The sequence below is a fragment of the Desmodus rotundus genome, chromosome 11 (assembly GCF_022682495.2).
Source record: "Desmodus rotundus isolate HL8 chromosome 11, HLdesRot8A.1, whole genome shotgun sequence".
Taxonomy (NCBI): domain Eukaryota; kingdom Metazoa; phylum Chordata; class Mammalia; order Chiroptera; family Phyllostomidae; genus Desmodus; species Desmodus rotundus.
Window position 1 is genome coordinate 98,139,163 of NC_071397.1, and position 24,603 is coordinate 98,163,765.

General features: G+C 53.3%; 1 protein-coding gene across 1 annotated transcript; it reads left to right on the top strand.

Moving 5' to 3' along the window:
• Positions 1-13,164: 13,164 nt before the first annotated feature.
• On the top strand, positions 13,165-22,931 carry MAS1 (MAS1 proto-oncogene, G protein-coupled receptor). The gene is made up of 2 exons (XM_024551663.3): positions 13,165-13,533; positions 21,606-22,931. The coding sequence occupies exon 2, from the start codon at positions 21,642-21,644 to the stop codon at positions 22,617-22,619; it is 978 nt and encodes a 325-aa protein (XP_024407431.1). The 5' UTR covers positions 13,165-13,533; positions 21,606-21,641; the 3' UTR covers positions 22,620-22,931.
• The last annotated feature ends 1,672 nt before the right edge of the window (positions 22,932-24,603 follow it).

The window sequence follows — 24,603 nt, forward strand, 5'->3', positions numbered from 1 at the left end:
TTTCTCCAGTTAAAAAAAGAGAAACCCTTGGATCTGGTACCTTTGTGGCCAAAACTTTTCTTTTAGTCAGTGACTGGCGAGAAGTCACCACGTCTGGGACTTTGGTGTCCCAGAGTGTCTTACGAACAGTCAGGTGGCATGGGAGCTGGACGCCGAAGGAAGGAAAGGCTGTGTTCTTTCTGGGGCGAAATCAGTGGCCAGCTGGCTGGTGAGGGGAGAAAGTGGAGCTAAGCACCCATGCGCCCGGGGGGGGGGGGGGGGGGATGCTGTTGAGATGGATTCTACACCGTACATGCTTGTGTTTACTTTAGAAACAACAGAATTAGAGTTGCAGTATAATCAAACGTTACCTTACCACAGTATAAGATCTTAATCTCACCCATGTAATTGGTTATCAGCATTTAAGTCATCCTAAGTATTTGGTGTAATTAAGGAGGATAACAGCAAACAAGGCAGGAAGTAAGTAGGGGTGGACGATTCTTGCAGCCATGTCTCCAGGGTTTTCCTCGTTGCTGCTTCCAACTCCTCTCGGCAACGTAGCTGCTGTGGGGGCACGAGTGATGTGCCCCCTCGTCTGGGCAGAAGGGCATCCCCGGGCCTCTGGGGAAGCGAGGGCAGGGGGCCACCAGGACCATGTGGCATGTCCGCCTGAGGGCCCGAAGGCCCCACCTCCACTCCTGGAGGAGGCAGGGGTGGCCGACCTTGGGGGTCGCCAGTCTCTCATTTTAAAACCGGATACTCTGCTTTTATGTTTCCTGCCTGAGAAAGGCATTGACGAAATGCAGTCTCAATAAGAAGTTTAGTGTGTGTGTGTGTGTGTGTGTGTGTGTGTGAAAATTTCAGTCCATGTTTGTCCAGTGTTTTGTTTGTCCCCTGGCAAGCCAGGCTCAGGACCTCTGGCAGCCTCGAGGCTCATTCTGAGCTCTTCAGCTGCGAAGATACTCTGGGGACCCTGGCCGGAAGCAGGCTGGGCCTTCCAGGTGCAGGACAGACCCTCCGCGTTGTCCTGCCCCCGCCCAGAGCTGGCCAGAGGCCTGGCTGTGCCGAGCCCTGGGGGTCTTCCCTGGGTGCTCCCGAAATGAGAGGAGTTGGGACAGGAACGTAAGCTGGTCTTGAGTGTTTAGAGCTTTCTCTACGTCACGACTACGTCCCCATGCTCGCCACTTGGTCAGGTCCCTGAAGCGACATGGGGCAAGCCCACCCCTCAGTCTCCACCTAGGGGGAAAGGGACGTTGTAATTGGATGTCATCGTTGTCCCTCATCTCGGGCCCTAAAAGAGGGAGCCAGGCCACCCCCTGGGAGAAGAGTGGTGGCCGCCTTTGTCCGCCCTGGCGAGGTGGGCAGCACTCCAGTGTCTGCGTGGGCCTTTGGGACCATTCGAGGAGGAGTGTGGATGTGAGGGCGGAGGAAGCGCTGTGGGCGAGGTCTGCGTGCTGAGGGAGGTTGGAGGGGCTTCGTCAAAGAGCCTTCGACCCCTGGCCCGTGCGGCCCAGCCGGTTGGAGTGGCGTCCTGTAAACAGAAAGGTTGCGGGTTCGATTTCCAGTCAGGGCACATGCACGCCTGGGTTGTGGGTTCGATGCCCTGGTCAGGGTGTGTATGAGAAGCAACCGATTGATGTTTCTCTCCCTCCCCCTCTCTTTAAAATCAATAAACGTAATCTCGGGTGAGGGTTTTTAAAAAGCCCCTTTGGGCGCTGCTTCTACGAAACTGAGTTTCTCACTGACTGATTCAGACAGCCTATCGAACTACACTGGGGGTCGGCCAGGGTAAAGGAATCTTCCCTGGTTTGGGGGGGGGCGTTCCCCTAAACTGTTCCCCTAAAGTAACAGTTTGAGAGAAAAATGCAATCTCCTACAGAAGCAGGGAAACAGCAAAATAAAAATAATTGTTAGAATGACTGGCATTGTGTGAAAACCTAAATCACCACTTGGGGGCACCAAAAAGCAGGAGACCCAAAGAGCTCCTCCTGTCTTATGGGGGAGTCACTTAAAACTCCACTCTCCCCTGAACGCGAACACGAGGGGTGGGTGCCAGCTCTGTTCTTGGGAGGGCCTATCACCCTGCTCAGGCAGGACACACTCATTGCCTGGCCTGCCGTGTAAGAATTTGAAAAGTGAACCTGAGACGGTGAAGAAGCTTCCCGGGGACTTGGCGGTGGCTGTATGCGTCTGGAGGCCTGGCCCTGGGGACTGAAGCCTGAAGGCCCGTGTTAGGACAGGCTGCGGACAGTGGGGACAGATGCCGGCCCTGAAGGCCTTTTGGGAGCTGGCATGGGACCAAGGGACTGAGGAACTGAGGTGGGGGACACCTGATGCCACACTCAAAACCCCAAGGGGCAGATAGCCCAGCAGGGTGAGACCTGCGGGAGAGGTGACCCCAATCTGCTTCCTGCCTGGGACACTGGGTGGAGGCGTCAGGGGACGTCCGTCCTGCGTGGGCCAGTGTGTGGCCACGGTGGGGTCGGCTGGTGGGCTGGGGTGGCGCACAGCAGCCGGGGATGGCCTCCAGCTTCACCGTGCAGGGTTGAGAACAGTACTTATGTTGTTGCTGGGGACAGAGGTGGGATGGAACGAGGAGAGGAACAGCTGGGGGAGGGCAGTGTCAGTGGTGGGGACACACCCCCACTTGGGCCCCGAGGCCTCGCCTCCCAGGCGCTGCTCCCAGCGAGGCTGAGGTGGAAGGGACTCTGCAGCTACCCAGCTTGGGCTCCAGGAGGTCCCATGGGCCTTGCTGACCCTTCCTCTGTCTGCAGGCAGGTCAGAACATGTCCCCCAGCTGTCCTTCCCGCCCCTTCATGCAGGGTCAGACTTACTCTGAGGTCTGGCAGCTTTCCCGGCCTGCTGCTGGTGTCCATGTTCTCTCAGGTGGTTCCCCGATACCTTCTTTGCACAGAAATCCTACCTTCACAGTTCCCTCCTGGAGGCCAGCTCACCTCCACCCCACCCCAGGGCCATGACATCCCATAAGCCAGACTCAGAAGGACAAACACTGCGTGATTCCCCCTCCACGAGGTGCGCAGAGCCGTGGACTTGGAGACAGAAAGCAGACTCGAGGGCCGCCGGGGCTGGGGAGGGGATAGGGAGTCAGCATTCTAGGGGGCAGAGCATCAGTGTGGGAAGATGGAGGAGTTCCGGAGACGGTGGTGGCGGCGGTCACACAATGTCGTGGTTGTGCTTCACGCTGAGACCACGCCCCTGGACGGTGGTTACAGTGGTCAGTTTTATGTTACGTGTGTTTTATCACAAAAATGCAGGCGACCACACCGTTCAATAGGACACGTTCCATCCTTCCACCTTGATAAATCTATACCTTTGTAACAATCAGAAGGGCAGGTGTAAGTTTAGAATTCTCAGACTCCTTGCTGTTCTGGGCTGGAAAGTAGCCACATGGGGAGACTGGCCCCTGGCCTCTTCTCATCCTGCGTTTGGCCCTGTCCCTCCCCATGAGGGGCCTTACGCACACCCGCATGGCTGCCTCTCCGAACATCTGAGTTCCTCGCACACCCACTGGCCAGCCCTGGGCCCAGGGGGCGTCTATGGGCGATGCAGCTACCCTCCAGTGCCAGGCCCAGGCACAAGGCGTGTGCAGGCCCTGGGAGCAGGCTCGGTGGTGTTCCGCCAGAGAACCAGAGCGTGACCTCCAGGGGCAGGGCCACCGGGTGCTGGCGGGCTCAAGGTCTGTGTGCCATGGACTTAGGTGGGTGGGACATGGTGGAGGTGGCCCCTGGGGGCCTTTGAAGTGTGGGCCTCAGGGACCCCTGCTCCTGGGATGACTGGGGTTCACTGGTGGGCATGTCCCTGCCTTGAGTCGGCTCTGACACTTGGTGACCTTGTGAAGGGTCAGTGCCATTGACCCCTGACACGGTTCTCTGTCTCTCCTTTGGGCCACCCAGAGTCCCAGCCCCTCCCACTGGGGGGTGTGGAGGACTCCCCACCTTAGGAGAGACACGCTCTCCCAGCTTCCCTTCCTGTGGGCATCTGACGTCAGCCCAGCCAGCCAGGTTTGTCTGGTCCTGCCTTTATCTCAGCTGCTGGTGACAAGGGAGCAGGGACCCCAAGAATCCTCTCTGGTGGGGGTTAGGGAGAACAAGCACCCAGGACAGCAGGACCAGAGCTGAGGGCGCAGAGGGTGCACTGGGCGCCGGGTGCCGGTGGCAGCGGGGGGAGCAGCTCGGCCCCCCGTGGCCCTGGGCTTGGCGGAGGCATCAACAGCGCCTTGATGGAGCTAATTCTGCCGCACGATTTTAGCATCGCGCCGTTGTTTTTGGCCGCCTAACTGAGCCTGGATTTTTCTTTCTGTCCTGGAGTCTGTGAGCTAGCTAATGTCCTTTTAATAAGCCCCCTTTCTACTCAAATTAGCCAGCGTCTGTTTCTGCTGCTTGCAGTTAAACCCTAACTGATACAGGTCCCTTGGCACAAGTACAGCTTCCAGCCCAGACTGCCTGCAAAGTACCTTCTGGGTTGTTTTAGGGGAAATAGGTTAGATTATTGATTCCAAAGGGTTCCTGAAAACTGGGTGGCGAGAAGCGCATGTGGGCTCTGATCCATAAGCCCGACCCCACCCCAGGGCCCCACGCTTACAAATGGTGCCTTCTGACACCCCGTGCCCGTCAATGGATAAGCAAACGTCCCGCACACATTCCGCCAGTTCCGTGGAGTAGTGTTCAGCCCTCGAAAGGAGTGGATCTGACACAGGCGACGCCCCGATAAACCTTGAAGACATCATGCTGAGTGAAGTAAGGCGGACGCATAAGGCCACGTACCGAGCGGTCGAATCCTATAGAGACAGAAGGCAGGTGGGAGGCCCCAGAGGCTGGGGCGGGAGTGGTGTTTCATCGGTGACGGTTTGGTCTGGGAGGACGGGGGTGTCCTGGAGTCAGACGGTGGTGGTGGGAGTGGTGGTCGTCATCGTGCACGACGTCATGACCATGCCTAACGCCGCTCGCTGTACGGCGCACTTGACAATGGCTGGACTCGTCAGTTTTAGGGGGGTGTGCTTTTTAGCTTTATTTATTTATCTTTAGAGAGAGGGGAAGGGAGGGAGAAAGAGAGGGAGGGAAACATTGACGTGAGAGGGAAACACCTACCGGCTGCCTCCGGACTGGGGACTGAACCCGCAACTCAGGTGTGTGCTCTGACTGGGAATTGAACTGGCGACCCCTTTGCGGGATGATGTCCAGCCAACTGAGCCCCACTGGTCAGGGCAGGGTATGTATGTTTTACATAAAAAAACACGTACATACAAAAATGCCCCCCGAAGAGAAGGGTTGGTGTATCAGTCTGTGTGAGAGCCAGACTTGAAACCTACATCAGTGGGACTTCCTACTCTTCAAGTGGGCCCGCATCACCTGGGTTCAGGAGTGGGAGTGGGGCCATCTCTGTGATAAGGACCAACAACGGTCCCCTCGTATAACTGCTCGTGGGATCGGCACAGACGCTGGAGGTCCGAGGAGGACAGCCACAGTGGCTGATTTCGGGATTCCGTGTGGACGGCGCCATAGCGGTGAAGACAGGGTGCTCGCCCTGCAGATCCCTTTCACTGACCACTGGAAGTCTTCCCCTGGGAAGGCTGGAGAGAACACGGGACTCACCTAGGCCAGCAGACAGTCCCTGCCTGAAGTCTGGCTGAGGGTTTGGGGCTGAGAGCCCTGCACACGCAGCAGCCTGGTGCTGCTCTCATCGGGGCAGGGGATGAAGGACGTGGAGGCAGATGGTCCTGACCTGAGGGAGTTAGGAAACGGGGAGAGCAAAGCTTTGGTCTCCAAGAGCCCCGGCGTGTTCCTGTGGAACGAGAGCAACACGCAGCGTGGACCTGGGTCCTTCGGAGCCACGTCCAGGTCAGGGCAAACGGCTCGTCTTTCCTCCTGACCTCAGTGATGGCTGGGGACTCCCAAGAAGGCACGTCTTCGGTTAGCGATGGCGGGGTTGGTGATGGTGTTTGAGCACCGGGGCCTCTGGGTGTGGAGGGGGAGGATTGGCCACAGGACCACTTGGCTGTAGACCCTTCAAAGCTGCATGTCACGAGCATCGATGCTCCAGGACCCTTGTCCTAGGGACTCAGGAGCGTGGCCTGGGTGTGCCCTGATGCATCTGCCCAGGTCACCCTTCCTACATGAGCGGAGTCCACCCAGGCCCAGAATTCTAACCTTTCAGCCTGTGGCCCCCCTGCTGGAATCTTCTCACGTCGGGGTGACGCACGGGGCACGTACCTGGGCTGGGGAAGGGCCGGGATCCAGAACCGTCCACCAGCCCCCCCCCCCCCCCCCCGAGGTGGCCTCACCCAGGGATGTTTAACTGAACTTCCGAAGGTACTAGGCGCACATATGTCCTTTATGTCTCTGGAAGTGATGCCACAAGACTAGTCACACTGGGGGACGTGAGGAGGAACTGAGGCTGCCCATCTCTCTCTAGAAAGAGTTGACATGGGAAACTTAGCCCAGGGGCAGCAGGTTTGAGGCACAAACACAGGGGCTGCCGCGAGTAGCTGCCGACACGCCTTGGGCACTCGGATGGAGGTGGGCACTCGCTGGGTACTGGGGCTCGGGCTCGGGCTGTTGGAGGGCAGAGCAGGGAACAGGGCAGCAGGACAGGAGCAAAACAGCCACTTGGAGCTGGCTGTTGAGAACAGGCTTCCTGTCCGGGGGACTGGATCGTCCCCATGCAGGTGGAGGTACAATGGGCGCCAGCAAATGAGTTTCTGGAATGCAGAGCTTAGAGACCCACCGTCTGGTAACAGCACCAGGTGCTGCAGGCTCCAAGGCTCCCCGATGTGCTTGTGGGGAAAACCCTCAAATTTAGTCTTCAGCAGGGCAGCTACTGGGGATGGGGGTGCCCGCCTCCAGATTGGAAGCGACAGAGAACACAGTGTTGGGGGGTTTGTGCCTGTGGTGTCAGTCAGGAAAGACTGATGCTAGAATTTCCTGTTCTAGAACTTTCACTTCAGGCTATTCCTTTAACAATTCCCGGGTATCAGAACAATTTAAGGGACTCGAATGTAACTGTGATTAATGATGACATTAACCTAGGTTGGGCGTGGGCTTGCCCTACAGAAACAGGTCTCCGCCTACTACCCGTGACCTCTCCCCGTGGGTTCCAGGGATTCCTGGAGGCAGGAAGTGCACTTCCCGGGGGTCCCTCATTTTTACATCGTGCATGGAGCCTCTTTCCTCATCATCCACTCCCTTCTCCTCAGTGCTAAGGAGCTCCCCTCACCTCTGTGCCCCCTCACCCCAAACCTCACGGCTTGGAGGATGTATAAAGGCCAGCGCCTTCAGACTTGGGGAGAGTGCGCCCAGGTGACTTAGCACATCCTCGTCACTGGAGCACAGAGAATGTTCGATGGCAAACACTGTGAATCCCTAATCATAGTCTGGCCAATAGAGCAACCGCCTTCTCCAGCACATTCTCAGCAGAGACCAAGAGTGCGGTGGGCTCAGCCCCGTCTGGCTGGTGTGACTCCCCTTCACCGTGGCAACGAGCCTGTGGGGACGCAGGACAGCAGACCACATGCTGAGGGGTTGGCCTGAGCCACAGCCAGCTGGCCACGCTTCACCCTGAGCAGTGGTTAAAGTTGGGGCAAAACGAGGAAGGCTGATTTTATTTATGCTGCCTTATTTGCGCCGCTGCAGGCTAAAGGCTTTTAGTTTGACAGATAACATTTCTATAACTAGGCAGAGGGTGGCTGGTTTGCTGTAACATAGGTGCAGTGGCTGGAAATCTCACTGTCATTTTCGGTGGCAGCTGCTGAGTGTTCAGGGCAGCGTAGGGACACTGACTGACCAAGAAGAACGAGCCCCGTAGACAGGTTCCAGGTGCTGTAGAGGTTGCTTTCGGACAACTGAAGCAAAGCTAGTTGGGGACATTTTCACCTTTGGAATCTGCCACCAAAATAATCTCGTACGGGTATACTAGGCCGTGATAAGACACTCTGGTTTCACAAAAGAGAGTTAGCAAGCCCTTACCCTCTGAAATACAACAGGCAGGAACGGCAGAGAGGTCCCACACACACCCTAAACAATGACAAGTCATCGGTATGAGGTCGAGCTACGTGCCGTCAAGGGTTGGGGTCAACAGGGACAGACTGGTTCGGCAAAACGGCAGCCTAGGGCCCTGGTGGGTGCGCTGTCCCGTGGCGCATTTGTCCAGCCATCTGCCAGTGTTCAGCCCCCCACGTCCTCAGCACCACGCGAGGCCACACAGCAAGTACGGGGGTGGTTCTTTCCCCAAGTGATTCTCAGTTTGATTGAGGACATCAGACTAACACCGAAGAAACAATTGTAAAACAACCGATATTGAAAACTGTGGCACTGATTCTAAACAGAGATGATTTATTCAATGTATTCTTTCGCTCAGTCAGTACTGAGTAAGGCATCGCTCTGCTTCAAAGAGCTAAGTTGTGTGGGAAAAACACACGTAGACACTTCACTCTAGTAAGAAGAGGGGGACCCAAAACAGCCGGAATTGTCTTCTGAAGGGCGGGCCCCTTGGAGTACAGGCTTCCCCCGCTAGGTGAGTGTTCTAGGAACCCATCTGGAACACTGGACCAGCTGGTGGTGGTGTGAGAGGCTGTGTTTGGCTCCAGTGAGGTTTTTTTTTTGAAGACTCAGCATGTTTCCCTGTTTCATGATGGGTGATTTACGGGCGCACCTGCCCACACTGCCCTGAGTGTTCAGCAGTTTTTGACCACAAACGGCATGACCCCGTGCCCCACCCTCCCTATTCACTGGACCTCATCCCAAATGACTTTTTTGGGGGGTCCCCAGATGAAAAAAGTCCTCAAGGGGAAACATTTTGCCGATGTGGAAGAGGTGAAACGAAAACGGCAGAAGCACTAAAAGGCATCACAATCAACGAGTTTGAACACTATTCTGAGCAGTGGAAAAAGTCTCAACAGGTGTGTCGCACGAAATGGAGAGTAGTAGCTGGAAGGTGACTGAAGTTTCAACATGTAAGAACAAATACACCATTTTTTATAAATAAATTCCTGGTTTTTCTGGGTCCCCCCCTCATGTACTTTAGTGGGTGCTCTCATATGCTTCAGCGAACTGCTATTGGTACAGACCTGGAGTCACCGCTAACTGTGGCCGTCCCAATGTGTACGTCGCTGTCGTTTGGAGGTGACTTACTTTTTTCAGTCTCCTTGAGGCTATAGTAGGTAGAATAAACATTGTTTGCCAAAATCCAGTTACTGGCAGAAAAAGGACAGTGAATACAAGTTGAACAGTGCCCAGATTTGGCCTTTGACTAAATGAGTAATTTCAAACATTTTTCTTTTAAGTAGCCATGTGGCCCCCTTCCGAAGGCCGGTTAAGTGTGTGTCTCCAGGCTTCCCGGCAGGAAGAGAAAACAAGAACAATCGCACACGTTTGGGCGTCCTCCTGACCCCAATGTGCCACGGCTGCCACTGCCGTGCGGGTAGCGCCGAAGGGCCTCGGGAGGCCCGGTGGGAAGGGCGCGAGCCAGTTGCTACAGGAACCCGGTTCTGATCTTTTTATGTCTCTGTTTTTAGAGCCTCCAAATGCTAGCTGATGCTATCTCCAAAGGATGACTTAGAAATTACAGTTTTATGAAGGGCCAACACAAGGCTGGCCAAGTATGCAAGGCTAAACCCAGGGTAATATTTAGAACATCTAGAGGCATGGATAGACTCCATGTCCCGAGGCAACGCTCCAAAAATATTCTTTCTCACAACTGGATGTTTTCGTGGTGTTTGGACAAGCAAGAACACGCGATGACAATCTAGGTAAGGAATCCAGAGGGCAAGTGCTTGTGCAGCCAATTAGGTGCCGGAGCGGAGGAGGAGGCGGCATTGCATTTAGTCAAGTAAGGAGCACCTGTGTCTGCGAGGATGCCGCCCCTGTCCCGCCCCCCACATACCGCACGCGTGCGCCCCTGCCTCGGCTGGGACGGCTGTCTTTGAAGAAGCACTGCGCGCATCCTTTGGGGTCACTTCAGGTTCTCCTTGTCACACTGCAAAGGCGGGAAGAGTCTCCTCCTTTCTGGCAGATTCCAAATACGGGGCGGGGAGCAGTGGGGGACACAGGACTGGGGACCCAGACTCCCACAGCTGGGTCTAATCTGCAGCCCCAGTCTGTTTTGGACCCTTCCCAGGGTTTATTCAGGATCTGCTCCCTTAGCTTCCTCGCAGGTTGGCTCCACGCCCCCTTCTCCCCCACCCTGTTGTGGTGCCTGCTGCTGGTTGTGCGCCACCTAGTGGGCATGTCTAGACGAAGGAGAACAACGTTGGGGAGAGAATGTCATTTCTCTTTAAGATTTGTTGTTTAAGAAAAGTGCACTGAAAAGTAAAGATTGTTACTTGGGAGAGATCCAATGAATCCCAGGACAGGGCACAGCGAGAGAAGCCTGGAGACGATTCCCCAAGGCTGATGGGATTCGATCAGCCTGGGAGAGTTCTGTTCTCAGGGTTTTTATCTTGGAGTCTTATCTGACCAGTGAGATCTGAAGTATCTCTTGCAGGACTGGAGAGCAGAGGGAGGGGGGTGGGAGTGGGGGAGGGGGGCCCCGCCCGGCTCTGAGACCCTGTCAATCAAAGGGATGGGATACAGAGTCACTCATCACTCCAGACAAATGTGCAAGTCCCTGCTTCTGGCATACCGGAAGCTGTTCTGCTTCCAAATGGTGAAGCAAGACAAAACGTACTTAGTTGTCCGCCATTCTGGGGGCCTGCTGTTGCTGTTTCTCAGCCCCGACTCTGGAGCCTGTCACCTTGCTGTGAAAATGAGCTCTCCCGCCTGCCGCACCCAGGCCATTCTCAGCAGGAGTGGCCCAGCTCTGGTATTCTGACTCTCACTTTCTAACACCAAGGGTAGTGCTGGGCTTTGTGAAGCACTTTCTCCCCACAACCACAGGCTCAGCATCTGGGGTGGAGTAGCGCTCCTTCCAGATGAGGAATGAGTTCTAGGCTGTGACGGGAATTCACAGGCCTCCCCGGGGTTGGCCCTGAGCAAAGCACCCATGGCATCCAGTGTCTGGAACCTAAGAGTGACATCCTGATGGAAGAAAAGAATTTTATTACTTGTGGGTCTACTCATGGGCTCTATCACTCACAGGCTCTACCACCCGGGGGCTCTATCACCTATGGACTCTGCCACCCATGGACTCAGCCACTTGCAGGTCCATTCCATGGCTAAACTTCCACTTTCTTTTCCCCTATAAGGTCTGTCCCCAGGCCAACTCCAACATGTTTCCCTGTTGTTTGATGGAAGAAAGAGGGATGCTGTTTGTCTCGGAAACTTCGGAAGGTGCTACTTGACTTGTGGAGGTGAAGCTAGAGCTTCCTCCTGTGTTGGTCTTTGAGGACCACAGTCGTCACACCCCCAGGCTCCGCTGGCGGGGTTACCCATTCTCCATATACCCCCTTTCCTCCGGACTCTCCTTACCTCTCAAAGGGAGGAGGAGGATTGCTTGCAAAGACAAGCCAGGCACAGAAATAGCCAACCTATTTGTGGCTTAAGTGCAAGCAGTTTTATTTTTGCAGAGAGTTGCTGTATTTTCTCTAAATGCAAATCGTTATCTACCACAAATGAAACTCCAGCTCCATCTGCAATCATTCCTGCTTTTGTCAGTGGTGCCAATTAGTCACAAAGCAGTCGGTGCCTTCTCCTGCCCACTCAATCTAGAGGGAGAGAGCCCGTCTCTTCCGGGCTCCCCCGACTAGCTGCCATGCCCTGGCCGCACTCCGACTACCTATACACCACCTGGCTACTCTAGCTTCCTGGTGGCTCGTTCCTCATTCACCTTGTGATTGTTATCAATTTCCAAATCGGGCAACTGGTTCTCCGCCAGTATGCGTTCTGTGTTCTGGTCGGAGCTGCAAAAAGCAAACTGCTGAGGTCCTGTGTCCTGTTGACTTAAATAGTGACGTTGGAGTCTTCCTTCCAGTTGGTCACTCTGCTTGGGGTTTCACATCCCCCCCAGGGACAGGGTGAAAAATCCGGACAGTCCCTGAGCTGCTGAGAAGCGGCACGTGTGAGCAGAAGCGCCGAGCGGGTCCTTCTATCCACACTGTGCCCTCTCATTCCTCTCTCCCTTCGGGGATCTCTTCCCCACCGTGACTTTGGAACTGTCTCAGCCAGCCTGTTCCTTCTCCCCTCATGGCATTTTCCTTCATGTGTCTGGCCCCCTTTCCACTGAGAACTCCTTCCTTTCTGCCTCACATGGTCCTGGTTTTCTTTTCAGTCTCTGATTGTCCTCTGGGAACTGTAAACTTCTCCAGGAGGCTGACCTTTTCCGCCCGTGGAACATCATAACCAGGTAATGAAGTGCTCTCGCAGCTTCCCAGGATGGAGGTCACCTGCCCATCCAGTAGATGCCCCAACTCTCACCTTGTTCCACCTGTGGCTTTAGGGGACATCCCCTGTCTCCCCATTCTTCTTCCCCAAGGAGGACGGAGTACAGGTCAGCTTCCCGCAGGAGCAGTCTGGCTGCCCTTGGGTCTCGCTGCTTATGAAAACAGCCTGAGGAAAGCTTCGTGTGCGGGTGCCCAAGTCTGCTTTCCCACAGAATCTGAAGTTGCCTTCCCACCCTGTTTTGATCCCGTGGGTCCCAGGGGTCCGGGACTGCTTTGACACAGTAGCCATGAAGGAATACTTTGGAAAAGGAGGAAATGCTGCCACAGATGAGGGGGTGGGATGGGTGGGTCTTCCCTGCAGGGCTTGGCTAGTCACACCACCCAGAATTCTCCTGCCTGGCCTCTGCGCCTCTACACGGGGTCTGTGGGAAAGGGAGCAGGGGTCGCGGGGGAAGTAACTGCACTGCATGGCTGAGAAGCTGCAGCTACTAGAAACAGCTGCTCCCAGAAACAGCCTCCAAACCAGGCTGAGGGGCAGCCTGGGCGTTACCCTTAACCTAGAACCCACTCGGGGCTTCCTCTCTCCTCCGCTGCATGGCACTTACACACGAGACTCTGAACACGGGTTGTAGGAGGGGAACAGATACTTAATCATTGACCCGTGTGTGCCTCACTGCGCAGGTGTGTGCGTACGTCTCATTTGACCGTAGCTACTGTTTGCGGGGTTATGAGGAGCCCCATTTTGCAGGTGGCAGAACTGAGTCTCAAGGAGCTTGGCAGAGATCACATGGCTGGTTACAAGCTGAGACAGGAATCCGAGCCGTTTCCATCTTCCTGGCACGTGACTTTGCCCCTCCACGGGGCCTTGTCGCTGGCTCATCTCTCTCCTCAGCCCCGCCTGGCCCTGGTGGTTCAAGGGGTCACACTTCGCATGGTTGCCAGCCTGTCCCCACTCCGGATCAGCATGCACACTTTCACTTGAGTGTGTCACTGAAGGATGCTATTTGAACACGGCTCCTGCTAATAAGCGTGGGACCATCTGCTTGGCACATCTCAACTGCGGGGAGCAGCTCTGATTTCTTCCGAGAAGGGAGGCTGCAACCAACCCTGGAGAAGATGTTGGGACCGGAGACCCTGCAGGCCGGTGGGGCAGCAGTGCCCAGGGATGTGAAGGGCCGTCCTCTCTGCTGCCGCCTCCGACCCTCCTTGAGCCCGTGGAGCTAGTGAGTCTGCACCCCACTTTTTTGTTGCTCAGCTGCCTTTCACAACCAGAGTAAGATTCTCCCTATTCAAAAAGCTATTTCCCAGGCAACTCTCTCATGCTGGTTGTTTTTACAGCGTCTTAGACGTTTGGTGTGTGTTGGCAAAGACCTTTGTCTCCTCCTGCCTTTGTTTTGGAAAATCTGCTTCTTTGTTGTGTTAACTGTCCCCAAACATTGTTTTTCAACTTCAGGGTTGAAACTTCTGCACTGGCTTTTTTTTTTTTTTTTTGACTCATGATGGGGGGCAAGAGTCTTCGTATCAATTTGTAAGTAAAGGAGGCGGGGTTTGGAAGGAGTGTTACTGTATCTGATTTTTCAGGAGGAGGTGGGCCTGGCCAGAGGCAGGTGGGATTGGGTTTCCTTTGCCTTTCCTTGGTGGGCACCAGCATTTGTACTGGCCTCTGTTGCTTACGAAGTCAGGTGTGCAGCCCTTGGTTGACCGGGGGTCTATGCAAAGGAAGCTCCTGCTCAGTCTTGATCTTTGATGCGAGTGTCTTGGCAATATTTCCCAGACGGGTGGGTGGAGGGACATGGTGGGGAGGGTGGGATGTTGTTCGACTGCGATGTATGCAGTGATGCGAAGACCGAACCTGCCTCGGGAGCAGGGTTTGCAACCTGGGCGCCACGACACTTCAGATCAGACAATTCTTTGTTGTGGGGGCTGTTCTGTGCATTGCAGGACATTTAGCAGCATCCCTGGCCATGACCCTCTAGATGCCAATAGCCCCCTCTTCTCCGTCATGACAACAAAAATCTCCAGAAGTGTCAAATGTCCCCTAGGGGGCAAAATCACCGTCCCCACCCTTTGAGACCAGTGCTCTAAGTTGGTCCTGCTATATACTTGGAAAGGGAGCAAGACATTCCTGCTTCTCCATGCAGGCGGCTCAAGTGTTAGGAAGATGGGAATGAGGTGTTTAACACCTGGACAGACAGACGCTCCTGCCCTGCACATTCCCATCCGGCCCCTTCCCTACCATGGAAATTCCACCTCCCAAATGGGTTTCTGTTTGCCCAGGTCACTGCACACACACACAGAAGAGAATTTGCCCTTTTCTCTGGAGCTGCGCACCCGGAAGGTCCAGCCGAGGGTCAGGCCTCTCTTTTTGGTTGCCTAGGAACAAGACAAGGTTTCAGATGGCCCACCTGGAACCCTCGTTTTGTTGGCCTTTCTCCTTCCTCCTTTCCTTTCTCCCTCCCTCCCTCCCTCCCTTCCTTCCTTCCTTCCTTCCTTCCTTCCTTCCTTCCTTCCTTCTGACTGATGTGCTAGGCTGGGAATCCAGGACCCTTGGTGGACCATGGCCAAGTAAGTGGGAACATGGAAAGAAGTGTTTGCTTCTTAGATCCCTAAGAGAAAACTTCAGCAAGCATGAATGTATAGTATTTAAAACTCTCTGCCTTATACCTCAGTAAAGCTGGAAAAAAAAAACAAACCCAAAAACCCACCTCTTGCCTGATTTGATTCTCTTACTTCTCTATCAGCTCCATTGTTCATCTGTCCCTCTCTGTTTTGTGAGAGGTAGATGCAGGTAGCCTTTTCCCCCAGACTGGCCAGGACTCGGGCTCTGCCAGGCTCACATCCGTACACCTCTATGGAGACCACAGTACTTGTTTTCCCTCCTGGCTGATTCATGATCTTGGTTTGGCATTTCCGTGAGGCTGGTATTGGCTCAGTGCTTTTCAATCTCTAGCTCCCCTGACACCCTGGCCCTTAAGAACTGCGTTAAACTGGCAGCTCAGTGAAGGAGCTGAGGTCAGAGGGTCGAAGCTGCTTTGCTTGGGACTCGCATTGAGGGGCCAGTTTGACAGAAGGAGTGGTTTCGAGGCAGAGCCAGTCTTGGGCACAGGCAGACCTGCAGTCCCCTCTGCATTGTCATTTGACCAACGTGAAACCTCTCTTCTCAAGCACCTCTTTTGCATTCAGATGCCATACTGCTTAGGATTCTTTTGGCTTTTGCATGAGGGTGTGGCTGTTAAGTATACCATGAGCTATAGCCGACCTGCCTCACCATGGCCCTGTGAGGTGCTGGAGCCTGAGCAGGTGGGGGCATGCACGGGGGGCAGTCCAGCTGGGGTGAGGCTGGTGGGGAGGATGTGGCAGGGTGAAGAGCTCATCCACAGGGTGAGGGAAGGGACCTGACTCCAGGTCAAGAGTGTCTGCTGGGTGAAGAGTGTGTCCCGGGGCAGGGCCCCTGGCAGTGGTGGCCTTCCAGGAGGTAGGAGCCCAACACAGCGAGCAGGACGTCTGTGCAGCGATGGGGGATGGGCAGTGTCAGACACAGGAGGTTATTTACCTGCAGGTGATCAGATCAAATAAGTAAATATATGAAGGATAATTGGAGCCAACTTTCTTACCACCACAGAAGGGAGTTACAAATGGGGAGAGGAAGAAAGCAAAATTGAAGTCAGTATAATGGTATAAGTTCATTGGTTATGTAGATCTATATTTATGTTGTATTTATACACATAAACATACAGAAATGTAGATGTCAGTGTGTGTGTGTGTATGACTGTCCATGGAAAAGGCCTGGGAGCAGTGACACCCCCAGAGCAGTGGGCACACCCAGCACCCAGATCTTGGCTTCTAAATACCCTTCTCTACTAAAAGGAACCAGGGCTCTTTGGAGAAATGGCTGATTCTGAGGACTGGTATAGGGACAATACAAGTGGAGTGGGCCTGATAAAACATCCAGAAGTGACTGGATGTTTTATCCAGTATGTCCAAGGCTAGCAGTTTATTAAAAATAAATTATGGAACATCCAACTAGTGACAGTTAAAGTCATGTTTTTAAAGCATATCTGACAAGGAACATGTTTACAACATGCTATTGAGTGAAAAACGGCAGGATACCAAAAAAGATGATAAAAACACAATTCAGTTTTTAGAAAGAGTGTATGTGAGATAGGAAAAAGGCAAAAAGGCAATATCCCAAATGTTCAATAGGGTTAATTTTGAGTAGTGGTTTCATGTGTGACTTTTTTAATGAAAAATTTCTAAATTTTCTTCAATGAACACATATTGTTTTATACTTAGAAAATAAAGCAATATTCTATTGCTTTAATAAATATCTTAACACACCCCCGTTTGTGTTAAGATGACACAGACTATACAATGAGCCTGTTGGGGCAAGCATTGCTGCAGAGGCGAATTCTGTGTACAGCAGGGCTGTGTAATCACAGCAGGAGTTCATGCAGAGAGGACAGGGTGACTCGGGCCCTATGCTGGCAAAGTCACAGTTAGAAATCGGACAAGTCTTTGGAGAAAAAAAATCCCCTATACCATCAGGGACTATGATGCCTCACATTCCTTAAGTAGGAAGCAGTAGAAGCACACTAGATCAGAAAACATGGAAGAGAGAGGCTATAAAAGGTAAGGTCTTAAAAATAGGATGAGGCTCCGGGGCAGAGTGCAAGCGCTTAAGAGAAAGAAGGAGCTCCCAGCTCCGCGGCTTCCTCGGGTAGGTTGTAAATGTCGGCCTCTCTCACAATCTCTCTGGCTTCCATTTCGTGGTCTGTGGTGTGAGGGGTGGCTTCAGAATTTAAGTGGGGAGACTGGCTCAGCTCTCCCCAGAGAAGTGGGGACTGGGACTCCCACCTGACTGGCTGGGTCCTGGGTCAGGATCCTTGTGAGTCTTCAGGCCCCACCACCCTGCCAGGACCAGAGAGCACCAGACACCGTGCACCAGGAGTGGTGAGGCCCAGGGCAGTCGTGTGACCAGGTGGCTCTGACTTGACCTGCTTATTAGGCCTTAGTTTTTATCCCCATTAGGGCATGGGGATAATACGCCTTCCTTGGGGACAATGACACTTCCTTATTAGCCTCCCCAAGCTGGCTGGAGGATGTGAAGTTGGCGTGGGGGAGAGCTGCGTGGACACTCCACTGTGTGGCTTTCTCCCCAGGGATTCTGCTGTGAGAGGAGGGAGGACGGAAAGATGCTGCTGGGATGCTGCCGGTCATGGTGCCATCACCCACTCCCCTGTCCCTAGCCGAGGTGTCCCCGGCCGTGCTGCTGTGTTACTGACCATGTCAGGGGGCTGGTGGGTAGAGCCGTCCTTCCACCCCGGCCTGCCACTGCCAGGTTAACAGGCACCCCTGCAGAGATGACTGCTGTCCAAAAGCGGAGCTGTGCAGAACCATGACATGCATGTCTGGGCAGAGAGCTCACAGTACTAGACCTGGGGGCACAGCAAGACGTGCTGTGCACGGCATTCGTTCTGGGGGCATCGGCTTCCTCTCGTCTTCAGAGGAACCACTATGTGCCGAGCAACATGAAATTCTGCCGAGCTAGATGGTTTGGTTGGTGAACACCAATGACCCCTCTGTCCTCCTACCCTTCCCAACCTCACATGTCCCAGTCCCCCTCCAACAGAGGTGATAATACGCAAACTGACCAAGGACCGGGAGCAGGGCAGGGGTCGAGGGATGGCGAGCAGGTGGGACCAGCTGTGTTCCAGGCACTTCTTCACTGGGTGGGCGGGGGGTGGGGGGGTGGGGGTGTGGGGGGGTGGAATTCTGTTAGGTCTGGTGAGACTGGGAATGTGACTTTGAGCAATGTGCTCACTTAAATCAAACGCCTCTGTAACACGACAGTTTGGAGAGTTATCATTAGTTTTTAATGAGATTACTGTTGATGGGATTTTTATTTGCTTCTCAATCACATCCTGGTCAAACCCTGCGTCACTTGTGATTCATGAGTTGTGCTCTTCCCCTTAGAGAGCTCTTTCAAGAACTGAGAGAGTCTGGGCGTGAGGCTGCCTTCTCAGGACAGGTAGTGGTGGCTTCTTGTCCTGGAAGAATTCAGGAAGCACCCACGCCAAGTGCTGGAGATCCAGATGTGAGCAAGATCAAGTCCTGTCCCCAAGAAGTTGGAGGTTCAGCCAGGGAGATAGTGTTTTACTTTGCTGGGAAGGAATGAGGTGGCCATGGAGGTACATATTTTGCCATGTATCATGCACAATTTTTTCCCAAAGTTTTGAGGGGAAAATAAGGATGCGCATTATACATGGGTAGCGCTAATTCCATACCTATATAAATGTTTTTAATTCTTTTATTTATGCTTCTGCGTCTAAAGTGTAACTTTAGAAAGTAGTAACGATATCCATATGTTCAAAAATAAATGCTAAAATTCCTTTATAATACAAAAAACAAGTACCTAAATATAAATAAATAAATAATTGAATTAAAAAAATTAAAACGAAAGATTTTTTTCCTGAAAGTTTGGGCCGAAAACATGGGTGCACATTATACATGGCAAAATATGATAACTGGTGATCACACTGGAGCGGGCAGAGGGAGCGTGGGAAGAAGAAGGGATGGCAGTGTGACAGGCTGGGAAGGACGGATTGTACAGGGACCTGGGAGACAGGAGACTCATCCCCAGAGTTGGGGCTGGAGACACGGGAGTAGAAGAGGAGCGTGTGGTCTAGGTCACGTCTGCGTTTGAAATTTACACTCAGGCAAATGTACCTTAATGAGTCATGTTCTAAAGGTCTCATCTGTGTGTCCATTACTCTTTGCTTTCTTACATTTGGCTCCTTAAACAGTTCCCTGAGAGCTGGGCGGACAAAGAGGAGCACACCCAAGCCTGTTTTCATCCATGCCTTCTTGCTGCTTCACTCCCCACGCCCTGCACTCTGTGTTCCGGGCCCTGCCACCTCCTCTCCCAGCCACTGCTCCGTGTCCCGTCTCAGTGGCTGGCAGGTTAGCTACGCACAGCCTCCTCAGATGGAAAACGCAGTCCCCAGACTCTTCCCCATCCCCTCCCCTTCATGGTCACTGAGGTCCAACCAGTCTTCTCTGAAATGTCTCTAGAATCCATTCTCTCCTTCAGCCATTATCCTACTGAAATATTATTTCTTGCAGGACTCTTTCAATGTCTCCTACTGGCTTTGTTGCTCCATCCATCCTCCCCTCCACCCGGTCTTTAGTCTACCACCAGGGTGACCTTCCCAAGCCAAAGTCCAAGTCACATCGTAGCCCTGCATGAGCCCCTGGAATGTCAGTGTTTTTCAAACCGTGGCCCACGACCCACCTGCAACAACAAGAGCCCCTAGGCTGTGAAAATTCAGATTCCAAAGCTGTACCCCAGGCCTTCTGAAACAGGCAGGCCCTGAAATTTGTGTTTTTAATAAGCTACCCCAGGTAGTTTTTAAGCACTGAAGCTGGAGAAGCACAGCCTGTAGACTAGGCTCGACCACAGGGTCCTACCCAGGCGTTGCTCTCATGCTGCCGCCTGCTGTTCATTTCCTGAGCCAGGTCTCCATCCGAGGCCCACGGAGGCCCAGACCATCTGCTGCCATATCCCAGGGCCTGGAGCAGTGCTGGGCGGGAAGCTGGCCCTGAATTAGTGTTTGATGCGTGCATTTGGGGGACACGGCTGCGTCATCTGCAAACTCTGAACCAAACCTGGTGTCTGCTGCAGGCCTTCGGTCAGCCGTGTCATATGTAGCATTGTGGGTTCTGGTCCTCAGGTGGGCCTCGGAGGGTCCCGGGCTTGTCTTCTGTCTATGAAATGGAAGAGGAATCTGCCCCAGTGAGAATAACTCCAGCATCTCATGAGAACTGGAGCTGAGGGGAGTGTTCGTGGGCAGGGAGGGGTGTCAGGACAGAAGAGGCAGGGGCCTGTCTGGGCTTCTGGGTCACACCCCTGGGGAGGGAGCTGTCCCCTTGACCAGCCTGCCTGCTGGGTCAGAGCTCAGGCGCAGCCATGCCGAGATTGAAACTCGGAGCCCTGCCAGGGCTGGGAGCTGCTGGGTCCATCCCAGACGGGCCTCATGCCGTCAGAGACATTCAAGCTCACAAAATAGCCTGTCTGTCCTGCTCTGGGTGAAAGGCAGGCATTTGCCAATTCAAAATATTGTTCTGATCAACTTCCTCGAGGTTAATTATTGGCACATGTAGGGGCACTGATCTGCAAGGGCAACGTTCAAAAAGCAAAGGACAATATTTTAGCGTACCCACAAAAGAGCCTAAAAAAAAGCCAAGGTCAAGTTGGAGTTGCAACAAAGGAGGTACTGTCTGCTGGCCGATTCCCCTCTCCGTTCTCTGGTGGTGGGAGTGGCTTACGTATGTGAAATCCCATCTGCTGTCCTGTAACCCAGAGACCCCGCATCCACCCTTTTAGGGCCATGATATAGACATTTGTTATGTAAGAGGAAGAGGTGGGTGTGCAAACCCTTATTTTGCAGTTCGGAAAGCGTGAGAGAAAGTTTCTGAGAATCTTTGCTTCGCTGTTGAAAATATTCAGCATTTCTTTTGGGTTCAGGTTAGTGCATTCTTCACTGTCGGTCAATTGTGTGTTCCTGTGTGGCCTGGCCGATGCCTGGTGAGGGTATAAATACATCTTGTTATGCTCACCATCTGTCGGGGTTGGTTTGTGCAGCTCACCTGGTCTGAGTAGTGCCCAGCTTCACACAGAGCTGAGACCACATGAAATAAGTGCCTCTAATTGTTCACACTTTAAAATTATTTGGTATACTGTTGAACATAGTCTTGTGAGCTATTCTCTCTCGCAAAATGGCACTTACCCATGGCTTATGGCACTTGATGCCTTAAAAAATGACAACAACAACCTTGACCAAACATGTACTTGGTCATCACATTTTAATGCCATTAACTGGGTTCCTCAGGCCAGGAGACTGAGGTATGGGAGATGAGGCGACCTGTCAAACACCATTCAGAAAGCTCGGCCGGACCAGAGATGGACACTAGGAATCCCGGCCCTCTCACTTTGCGGGATCCCTTCGGCTCTGAGCCACGAGCAGACAATAATGCAAAATTAAAGGCTACTACGGGATAAGAAACAGTTACTAAATCTGCTCTTTCTCGGTGCCATATCTAGTTTTATCATCATTAGAGACGGGATTGTACAGCCTGTCAAACATTGTTTTGTAGGAAGGTTACACGTGTATAACCTTTTGTATGATCATAAATAACCTTTCTATGATTATACCACGAAGGCTGCGATCCGTAGCTGAAATTCTCCCTTTCCCTCCAATTCATCAATTTTATTGCTTGATTGTTTACTTATTTGCAGAAAATTACCTGGAGAGCGCCAGCCCGAAGTCTCCTCATGGATGCATCAAACGTGACATCATCTGTTGCTGAGGGGCCTGTGAACGCCTCGGCCAGCAGGAACGCCTCCGCCGGGGAGCCACTCCGGGAAATCCCTGTGGTGCACTGGGTCATTATGAGCATCGCCCCCCTGGGCTTCGTGGAAAATGGGGTCCTCCTCTGGTTCCTCTGCTTCCGGATGAGAAGACACCCCTTCACCGTCTACATCACCCACTTGTCAATCGCGGACATCTCACTGCTCTTTTGCATTTTTATTCTGACAGTTGACTATGCGTTAGATTACGAGCTGTCTTCCGGCTATTACTACACAATTGTCACCTTATCGGTGACCTTTCTGTTCGGCTACAACACGGGCCTCTATCTGCTGACAGCCATCAGTGTGGAGAGGTGCCTGTCCGTCCTGTACCCCATCTGGTACCGATGTCATCGCCCCAAGCACCAGTCGGCATTCGTCTGTGCCCTTCTGTGGGCGCTTTCTTGCTTAGTGACCACCATGGAATATGTCATGTGCATTGACAGTGAAGGGCAGGGTCACTCTCGGAGTGGCTGCAGGGCGGTGATCATCTTCATAGCTGTTCTGAGCTTCCTGGTCTTCACCCCGCTGATGGTGGTGTCCAGCGCCATCCTGGTGGTCAAGATCCGAAAGAACACATGGGCGTCCCATGCCTCGAAGCTGTACCTGGTCATTGCGGTCACCATCGTCATCTTCCTCATTTTCGCCATGCCCATGAGGCTCCTGTACCTGCTGTACTATGAGTATTGGTCAACGTTCGGGAACCTCCACCACATTTCCCTGCTCTTCTCCACCATCAACAGCAGCGCCAACCCTGTTATCTACTTCTTCGTGGGCAGCAGCCGGGAGAAGCGGTTCAAGGAGTCCTTGAAGGTGGTTCTGACCAGGGCTTTCAAAGACGAAATGCAACCCAGGCGCCAGGAACACAATGGCCATACCACCACCATCGAGACTGTTGTCTGAGGACAAAAACGGAGGGACGTGGGTCATTCGTCATCTGTGCTTCAAATACAGCTTACGTATCTCCTCCATATGATGCAGAAGGCCACCCCATCCCATATGCACGAGACACTAACCATGAGATTGTGCTCTTGTACTGTACCTCCTGGAAATGCCTAAAAACGATCCCCAATCATTTCTGTACCTATCGAGAAACTCTTCCTATTCCTCCTCGGCTCTTCTGGCAGCACTTTTCCAAAACTATAAAAATTATTCTAGCAGGAAGCTTTGTAGATGTGTACGGGAAAAGGTAACAAAAATATTCGTTGGAACTTGAGGAGGCAGAGCCACGTAGCAGGAAGGACGAAGCAGGTGGGTTTTGGAGTCAGGTTGACTCTGTCGTTTGCTGCCTGTGTGACCTCAGGCAAGTAGTTCAACCTCTCGGAGCCCTGCTTCCTTCTTAGAAAACGTCCTACAGTGCTAGTCCCTACTTCCCAGGCTTGCGGTGAGATGAAAAAAGGAAGATAAGGTGTGCAAAGCACTTGGCCCTTGTCAATGTTCACTGAGCGTCAGCCTCTCCTCCTTTGAGGGGAAGGGGAAATACATACTTCCGTTCTGTAGAGCACACCCATAGCTCCATTGTGTACCCATATTGTTATAGGTTTTCAAACGTTGAGTGTAGCTTTACGAGGATCCTCCTCCGGCCTGCAGCGCGAAAGCCTTTCGTGGTGCAGCTCTGCTATGGAAAACGGCCGCAGCTGTGACAATGCCCAGGCAGCCTTGGGTTAGAGCATCATTTCGGGTTGTGAACAAACACATTTGGCCACCAGCAGGGGGGTTGCTCGTGTGCCCCCTTCCCTCTGTGGGAATGCTGGGTGTCACGAAGGTCTGTTTTGACGTGCTCCACTTGACATGAATCTTCACGAGTGGAACCGAAGTCCAGATACACGAGGGGGACTGTGCTTTCTGACCCCGCCCCCCCATGAAGAGGTGGGCTATTTATTTACAGCCGCAGAGATGTCACCCGCAGCCAAGTGCCTGTTCCTGCACCTCTGCGCCTTCTTTCCTCTGGAGCGCGCATGTCCCTGTGTCATTCCGGAAGGAGGCTTGGCGGCAGGGGCTGGTGACAGTGTGACCACATCTCAAGGGAACTTGGCAGGACTTGCTCAGCATCCTAGCGCTCCGCTACCCGCCTGCCCCGACTTCTGCCCGGGGCTTCAGCCTCACGGCCAGGTGTTTGCGGGGACACACGCAGGGCCTCTAGACTACATCACTATGTTACTTCCCTTCAGCCTCTCCCGGGGGCCTCCTGAAAATGGCAGTGCTTCACGTGGCTCTATGGGGAGTAATGTGTTCGTGCCTGTTAGTATTTATTTTAACTGCCTCGGACGGGCCAGAGGAGTGTGGTGAAGCAGTTCTCTCTCGCTGCCTGTTTCTTCACCATCCTCTTCCTTTAGCAAGAAACCCCCTCCTTGAACATGCAGGCAGCTCCGCTGGTGGAGACGGGCCAGTCCCTCCCACTCGTGTGCAGGCGGCTCTGCAGTGGAGACGACATTGGATTCAGAAATGAGGCAGCTTGTTTCCGGGAGCCCCAGCTGGGTGCGGGGCGATGACATTTACAATGATCTTGCTTTCGACTGAAAACAGAGCATCTTCACTGGGAAGCAAGGGAACGTGGAGATCAGAGGGGCCGTCCTCTGTTCACCGTCGTCTCCTTGGTGCTGCGCTGGCCTCCTGGTCGGTGGGAGTGGGGTCCACCTTGGCTGGTGTCCAGTGACCCCAGTGCCGAACAGGAATGAAACGCTCTTAGAAACGAGTTCTCACCCAAGGAAAATACGGTGACCTGATTAATGGGGAAGCCCCCATTAATCGCCTTTCTGCAGAAAAAGTGGGGGAATTGAATGTGTTAACGAATATACAGAGCCGTGAGCTGCGAAGAGGTAGGATTCAGTGTTTGGCAGTGTTGTAAGGACACACTCCTTGCCTGCTTCCCCTAAATTCGTCCCCC

Coding starts and splice junctions, on each gene's coding strand:
- MAS1 (XM_024551663.3), top strand. CDS start 21,642: ATGGATGCATCAAACGTGACATCATCTGTTGCTGAGGGGCCTGTGAAC.